The following is an 8,411-nucleotide window of genomic DNA, read 5'->3' as shown; positions in this document are numbered from 1 at the left end:
AGTAAAAAAAATTAGAAATTAAAATAAGAATAATATACAGATTAGATTTAATTAAGAATTATTTTAATAATTAAAATAGAATTAAATAATTAAATAATTAAGAATTAAAAAAATATTAAGAGTAAAAAAAAATAATAAAAAATTCTTGTACAATGAGAGAAAAACTAACAGTTTTTTCAGCTGATTAGTTTTGGTAATGCATTTACAATCTTTAGGGTTGAATATGCTATATTAAAATTATTCTGTCTAATCAAATTAGGAAATCATGTGAGAACAACAAGTGATACAGTGTTACAGTGGAACAACATGTATCATAACTACATTTTGACACTGTTTGCCATTTCGTAAATTGTGTGATACCACCAAAAATTCACAAATTTTAGGAAGAATATGTAACAGCCCTTTCCAATGCAAAATACATTCAGATTGGAGATCTAGAATTTCCAAGATGGGAATATCCCTTGTCCTTCATGACAATAGGAAAACAAAGAAATATGAATCCATTTGCAAACCTGCAACAATTGTACCCCAGCCATGGTAAGTAAAGTGTGGCATCTTGTAATAGGTAGTATAACCAAGAAGGATCTCCATTAGGAGATTGAAACAGGACTTAATGCTATTCCATAAGAAGACATACACTGGATGTGGCACCTATGGATTTCTGTGCTATCACATTCTTGAATAACTTCTGGAAAACAATCATCCTTGTATACTAGCTGGATTATGAAAACCAGCAGGGAGGAGGTGAAATGCTTTATATATGACAGCTTTACAATGGAGCCCTTTGCAATGGAAACTATGCTACAGGGCTGTTGTCAAGATGCACAGTTGTCATAAAGAGCATGAACATATGTACAACATGGACTGTAATGATGTAGTGAGGCTCTAAAATTGTCTTAATATAACTTATAAGATCTCTGTATATGTTTGGTACAAAAGAACATGTTGAACAGTTCACATATACTTCTAATTCTAATCTCCCAACAGACTTAACATCTTAATGGATACAAAATATAGTAAACATTAGTAATAATTGGAAAGTTACTTAATTTAAAACTAAAACTACACAAGGTTTATAACATTATGTAAACAAAATAAATCTTACCTATGAATTTTCAGGACCATCTCTTTCCCATCTTCATCAGCAACAATGTATATATCTGTAATTATTAGTAAGAAAAAAGTGGGGAATGAAACTGTAGTATTTCAGACAAAAATAAGCATATTATCAAACAAAACTATGAAAATAGAATTAAGATTTTCAGTGTTTTATCAGTAAATGTAAAATTACGATAACAATTTTTTAAATTGGGATATGAGAAATGTGCAAATTTCACCACTTCATATAAATAGTTTTTTAAATGTTATAAATAAAAAGTAAATTTTTAGAAAAGATAAGCAAACATCTATAACTAAAGTTTCTAATGCCTGAATTCAAAGGAATCAGTATACAGACTTTCATATGGTAGTATAGTGTGATTATATGACAAAAACACAGGCAGGAAATGTTGAATGAGATGCTGAATTATAAAGTGCTTTTGAATCTTGAAAGGTGATTTAAATACGATTTAGTAATTAAATATTATAACTAACATTATATTCATATTCACTTAAATTATGCAATTATCTTAAGCATATAGAAATTTTACAACATTTAACATATTCAAAACAAACAGTGAAAACAAAGTCTTTGGGAAACAATCTGTTTGCTTTCTTATAATATAGCAGTAAAACTTCATAAAGAGGTTCTTTCTGTCCCTTTTAAGTTGTTGTGACTGGATGTTCTGTTGTTTCAGCTCATATCAGCAGTGTGGATATCACTGTTCTATCCTGAAAACAACTTGTTAAATTATGTGACTTAACTACTAGCCTTCATGTATATTACTGAAGTCATTAGATGCTTTATTGAGAGTTAATATTTTACTAACATATTTAATAGTAAAACAATTTCTATGATATTTTACCAACTTTCAGATCAAAGTGCTTTAATATAAAAACTACAAAAGATCTTTACTGTATGAAACCCAGAAATATAGAAAGATATTATATTCAACCACATATACTGGTGCTACCATAAAACTGCTAACACCTATATAAAATTCCAACAGAAATCAATTTTCTTAACTTACCTACTACCACAATTTGTATTCAATTAAAACATGTTTAAGCAGTTCTGCATCATGAAAATAATTGTAAGTAATTTTTGTTGGCAAATCAACCATGATAACCAGTAATTTATATCTCTTTTTGACAGACAAATGAAAATTGTTATTTCAAATGCTGTTACTAGCCTAAAATATTACTATCATTCATGAACCTATCTTATCTGCCAATAATTACTGATCACCTTCTTCTAAGAGTCTATATAATACCAATGTTTTTCGTGTGAACAAAGGGAACTTCTGCATGAGTGCAGGTTTTACAGCTTCAACTATCTCTTAAATATCATGAACAGAATAAACATTTCAACATCTATACTATTCTGATAAAAGAGTTAGCATATAGGATCATAGACCAAAAATGCAATGAATTCATAAAAAGACCCAAAACTCAAGCATTTTCAAATAATTGGCTACTCTTCTCCTGAATTTAAAATGTATTTCCAATCATACTTCCCTCCACTGACACTAATAGCTATTTCTCGATCTTCATCTTTGCCATCTAACGTTGTGTTCGCTTGCTCCAGTCTTTATATTCCCCACTTGACTACCCTTGGCAATATCTAAATTGCAAAACTTTACACCGACACTCACATGCCCTCTATGTAGACAATAAAATCACTTTTTTCAAGACTTACCTCATTCCAGTCACTAACACCAGCTCTTAGTGCAGAGGAAGGGAGAGAGAGTGTCAGCAGAAGTAAGTATGTTTGGCAATACATTTTCAGTTTAGGAAAATTATAACTTTCAAAACATACACACCTCTGCTGACACTAACAGCTAGAATCCCACATTGAGAAGGCGGAGGGGCCGGTGAGGACAGATCATACAGAAAGCATCTGCAGAGAACCAATATGTACCACAAGAATTGGTATCAAAGTAGGAAACACCACACTACATCCAGAACAGGTATGCTCTTCACCCAGAACTACAGAAAATTAAAAAGGGTGGAATATAATACAAGTATGATGGTCTAGCCCCAACCAAACAGCCAAGATTCCACAACTCGGATTGGATTTAAGGAGTCATGGTACCCATATCCCACATTGGTGACCAGGGCAGTTGGACTGCAGATATATACATATATATCTTTGTGATAGAATCCCTACCAGTAACCACAGAATGATGTATTTCGAACCAGCGGATTTTTGAAAGAAAAAAGGCAACACTAAACTGGACAGCCCTTCTGATTAACCTGAAGACATCCAAAAGGTAACATCCCAGGTCTGGATTGATGGGATCATATGCCATACTCAACCAGAACTCATCCGGTCTGGATTTACAAACAGTTGTCTTTACTCCCCCACCAAGTGGGCAAGGAGAATTCTGCTTACCCATGGAATTATGGAAAGGATGTGGAACACTGTCCCACGAAGGACCAAAGGGGATTGAAAGTTCTTCTCAGACACCACTGACGATAAGTAGTCCATTTCTGCTGATAGATTGCCAAAGTAGGTCGCCGGAAGACTTTTGTCAAATAAAAGGAAACTTTAGAAGTTAAACCCCTATTAAGGGCAAAGGACGGCATAACTTCCATGCCTGGGAATGTTGAACCAAGGTTTTTTCAATAAGGATGGGTGAAGAGGTGGACATTCTTGAAACAACTGTAGAAGAGGAAACCATGTCTGAGCTGGCCAAAAAGGTGCAATCAAGAGAACCTGACAGGGTGTGGAACGAATCATAGACAAGACTCTGGGTAAGAGACGAATAGGTGAAAGGCATACAGATGAGGAACAGGACACCAGAACAACGGTAGCCGTGCATTCCAATGGGTTGCAAAAGAGTTGATTATCGGGGCTCCGAACTGAGAACAAGTCCATTGAAAAACCTCCTGATGTAACATCCATTCTGTTGTAAGAATTTGATGGGGTCAAGAAAGATGATCCACAATCAAATTCATGAATCCTGGTACATGGCAGGATAAAAGATGTATGTTGTGGAAATGAGCCCAATACAGAAGATCCAAAGTCTGGAAACGGAGATCCTGAGAATAAGTACCTTCCTGACAAGAAAGTTAAAAGACCACTGTGGAGTTGTCTAAGTGAATCATAACTATTTTCCCAATTAAGAAAGGAAGACCTTGAATCATTGCTTGAACTGCAAGAAGTTCCAGAACATTGATATGCAGGGTAGATTTGGAGTTCATCCAAATACCCTGAAATTCCTGTCCCTGAAGAAAAGCATCCCTGAAAAAATGGATATCTGGCTGAGGAGGTGGTATCTGAACCCTGATACTCGTGTTGTTCCTGTCTGCAATCTTGTTCTTGAAAAAAGAGACTGGTCGATCCAAATGATCAATGTGCATGCTCCATTGGTCATGAAGTGCCCATTGAAGAGACCTCATATGGACCTGACCCAATGGTACAAGGGAATCGATAAAAGCCCAAATCCCAAAACAGACAGATCCATCCGCACTGTGGGAAAAGGCAATATAATCAAAAGCCTGACAATTTCTTCCACATGTTGAAATTGGAAGAGGCAATAGTTGAGTCCTGCCCAAAACGGTGTTGAAAAACACTTCTAGATGGATCAGGTGTTGAGTTGGTGAAAAAAATTGATTTTTCCAACTTGATAATGAAGCCCGCTCATTTGGTTTTGGAAAGGAGAATCTGAGTATGTTGTTTGGCGATATGATGAGTTGGTGCTATATAGTGATGTGCCGTACTACTCAGCAGAAGATATATGGTGCTGAAGCAAGTCTAAATGGGAGAGCTCTGAACTGGAACACTTGATCCTCATGCACAAAACTCAGAAAATGAAGAGAAGATTCTGCTATAGGGATATGAAGATAGGCATCTGCAACATCAAACTTGGTAATCCAAAGACCTGGTGAGAAGTGCCATCAAAGTTGAAGAAAAGATTCCATAGTGAAATGAGAAGGCTGAAGAAAAAGATTTAGTCGAAATAAATTGATGATAGGATGCCAATCTCCAGTTTTCTTGGGAACCAGAAAGAGACGAGAATAGAATCTTGGATGAATGAGACTGACCTTCTCAATGGCTCGTTTGAGAAACAACTCCTGAATGGCTTAGGCTCGAGGATCTGTGCATCTGAGGTCTGAAGGAGGAGGAAAAATAAGTGGAAGGGAGGACAGAGGAGGGGGAGAAGTAAACTGAATCTCGAATCCAAATTCCAGCACTAAGAACCCAATGACTGATGGTGAAAGAATACCAAATACGGTGAAAGAGATGTAACCATCCTCCCACAGGATTTGGTAAAAATAGGTAGTTACAAACGGCACTAGCGCCATCGTGCAATGTCTGAAACTACCCAAGAATAAGGATGGAAATGATTAAGAGAATCAATGGAACAAGGAATGGAAAGAGGGGGCTTTGAGACATGAAGGAATGAACCTGCAGAAGTACCAGTTGAAGTAGAATAGAGTCGAGCAGCCAAAGACAATAAAGAAGACTTCAAACGTGCTGTATCAACTCTGGCTTCTAAAGATTTTAAAATTACAGCAAATAAATAAGGCCGACGAAAACATGCTTTTCATAAATCTCAAAGGGCAGAAGTAGGTGAGTGAATACCCCCCAAAAAAGCATCACAACTCAAGTCCAAGCAACAGACCAACCACGACTGCAGAAAAGGGGCAGAAGGTGGCTGATCAGATGAGTCCTCAGGAGAGGAAGCTCTAGTGAAAGAAAGAGCAGGAAAATGGAAGTCTAAATTCTCCCCAGAATATCCCATTTCAGAATGAGAATTCAAACCAGCACTACCCGGAGAAATACTTCCAGGCCACATGAAGAACTCTATCTCGCCCTGATTCAAGTCATGGACAAAAACAAATTCAATAAAACATATCTCTAGATAACAAAACAAAGAAATTCCGGTTTGGTAGAAAGCAAAAACTAAGAAAATGGAAATCACAAAATGTTAGTCTGAATGCTTGTGCTTTGGTGAGAAAAAGTGATTTTATTGTCTGCATACAATGCTTATATACAGTACCTACATAGAGGGTGTGTGAGAGCCGGCATAAAGCTTTGCAATTTAGATATTGCCAAGGGTAGTCAAGTGGGGTATATAAAGACTGGAGCAAGGAAACACAACATTAGATGGCATAGATGAAGACTGAGAAACAGCTATTAGTGTCAGCAGAGGTATGTATGTTTTGGAAAGTCAACTATGTGAAAGCACTCAAGTTTTGGGTCTTTTTTGAAATTCAACATCTATGCATATTATTAACTTTTTCTCAGAAATTATTGCTCTAAATTTTTTAATCTCCACTACTACAAACAAAATGCTTTAAAAGTAATAACTTTTAGCTTAAATTATAAATTTCAAAACTGCCTACAACACAAATACCTGATTCTTTGCCAACACCTATCTGATTCCCAACAGACATAACTACATTTTTGTTAGATAGAACACGAAGAGCCAGGTAATCATAGCCCATGAATGTCAATCTATAGCCATCATCTGTAAAACAACAAAACATATTCAGCTGATAGATAATGTTTGGCTAACATGTGTTTAATAATAATGTGTTCATAAATGTTAGAATATTCTTGATTTTATTCTGGCTTATATAAACAAGCGCAGTTCAAAACTGTACCTAAACATGTTTTTGACAAAACAAATTTTTCAAATACTTACATCTTTTTCCACGTTCATAAGATAAAAGTTTATTTTTTGTCAGTTCTTTCAAATGCTTATGGCATCCACCATGTTTGAGACTAGCTATTGAAGCTATCAAAGGAGCAGGAACGAGCTCATGATTCTTCATACCCATTTCAACCTAAAGTACAATATTGCACAAAACACAGTGTCAAAAGTGTACAAAATCTGCACATTATTTAAACTCTTTTATATTAAAAAACTGTTAAATGAATGTATTAATTTAGAAAGACACACACATGCATGCTTAGCAAATAGAAAAATGTTTAGTATGTCATCTTACAAATTGAAGTGTCAAAGCCATGATGCCATTGAACAAGCTCTGCACTTTCAGCTGCTGAGAATATTAAAAAAAGTGAAATCAGTAGTTTTGGTACACATAGTTAAAATTTTCTCAAATCAAAAATGTATTTCCAATAATACTTACCTCCACTCACACTGATAGCTATTATTCAACTGCCCATCTTTGCCCCTCTAAGCATGTCTCTGATTTTTTCTTGCTTGCTCCAGTCTTCTATACTCCACTCAATTGCCATTGGCAATATTTGTCTCATGACACACTCTATCCTGGGACTGTATATATAAGCACCTCATTCAGATAATGTTATCACTTTTTTGAGACTGACTCAATCCTGGTCTCCAACACTGGGTCTTAGTGGAGAGGAAGATTGGGAGAGTGTGAGAGGAGGTATTATTGGAAATAAATTTTCAATTTAAGAAAATGCTAACTACCAAAACATACTTACCTCCTCTCACACTGATAGCGAGAATCCCACATTGATAATTTGGAGGGACTGGTGAGGGCATTATCCATACAGAAAGCATATGCATAGATCATGCGTTTGTCAATGGAAGATTGGCACCCTAGTGGGAGAACTGCACTACATCTAGAACAGGTATGCTCTTCACCCTATATTGTGGTTGGAATTTTACCTGATTTATCATCACTATAGGCCATGCTCGAAACAAATAGCAGAGGTTCCACTACTCCAGGTTGGAGTTATAGGGCCATGGTTCCTATATCCCATATTGGTGGCTAGGGCAATTGGACCACAAACTATATATATATATACTTATGACTGGATTCAAACCTGTAGCCACAGAGTGATACATTCCGAGCCACCAGAATCACGATGAGAAAGTAAGCAACAATGAAGTGGACAAACCTTCTCCTCAACCTGGAGAAGCCTGAAAGGCAACACCCCAGGCTTGGAATGACAGGATCATGTATGCCTTATTCAACCTGAGGAAACAGAACTCATCCGTTCTGGAATTATGAACATTCATCCTCACTCTCCAACCATGTGGGCAAGGTAAATTTCCCTTGCCTCCAGAATTATGGGAAGGGCATGGAACAACAGTGCTTAACCAAGGACCCAGGATGGGACTACTCTGCATTTAGAATTACGAGGAGACAGTGGACCTTGTTCTATAAACAATGTATTGAGCCAATATTGATCAAAAAGAAGGGCCACACACAACCCAACTGGATAGCTGAGTGTCAAATCTGAACCGGTACTACAAGTAGGCTCCCATGTAGGCTGGTGTCACTCCTATCAACATCTGGGAAAAACATCCAGGGACTTGGGTAGGAGGGCCCCCCAACTTTGTCCTCCTCTCCAAGAGTGGAGGAAA

General features: G+C 36.5%; 1 protein-coding gene across 1 annotated transcript in view; it reads right to left on the bottom strand.

The window, feature by feature from the left end:
- Nucleotides 1-8,411, bottom strand: part of LOC106471702 (serine/threonine-protein kinase RIO2-like) — a 39,770-nt gene that overhangs the window by 23,491 nt on the left and 7,868 nt on the right. The window contains exons 2-4 of the mRNA XM_013932319.2: nucleotides 6,756-6,897; nucleotides 6,465-6,578; nucleotides 1,106-1,160 (exon numbers count right to left, since the gene is read on the bottom strand). Coding sequence (XP_013787773.1) covers nucleotides 1,106-1,160; nucleotides 6,465-6,578; nucleotides 6,756-6,897 — 311 coding nt within the window. The remainder of the gene's footprint in view (nucleotides 1-1,105; nucleotides 1,161-6,464; nucleotides 6,579-6,755; nucleotides 6,898-8,411) is intronic.

Source organism: Limulus polyphemus, unplaced genomic scaffold (genome assembly GCF_000517525.1).
Source record: "Limulus polyphemus unplaced genomic scaffold, Limulus_polyphemus-2.1.2 Scaffold4800, whole genome shotgun sequence".
Taxonomy (NCBI): Eukaryota; Metazoa; Arthropoda; class Merostomata; order Xiphosura; family Limulidae; genus Limulus; species Limulus polyphemus.
Note: the sequence above shows the minus strand (reverse complement) of the source record. Positions and strands in the feature narration are given on the sequence as shown.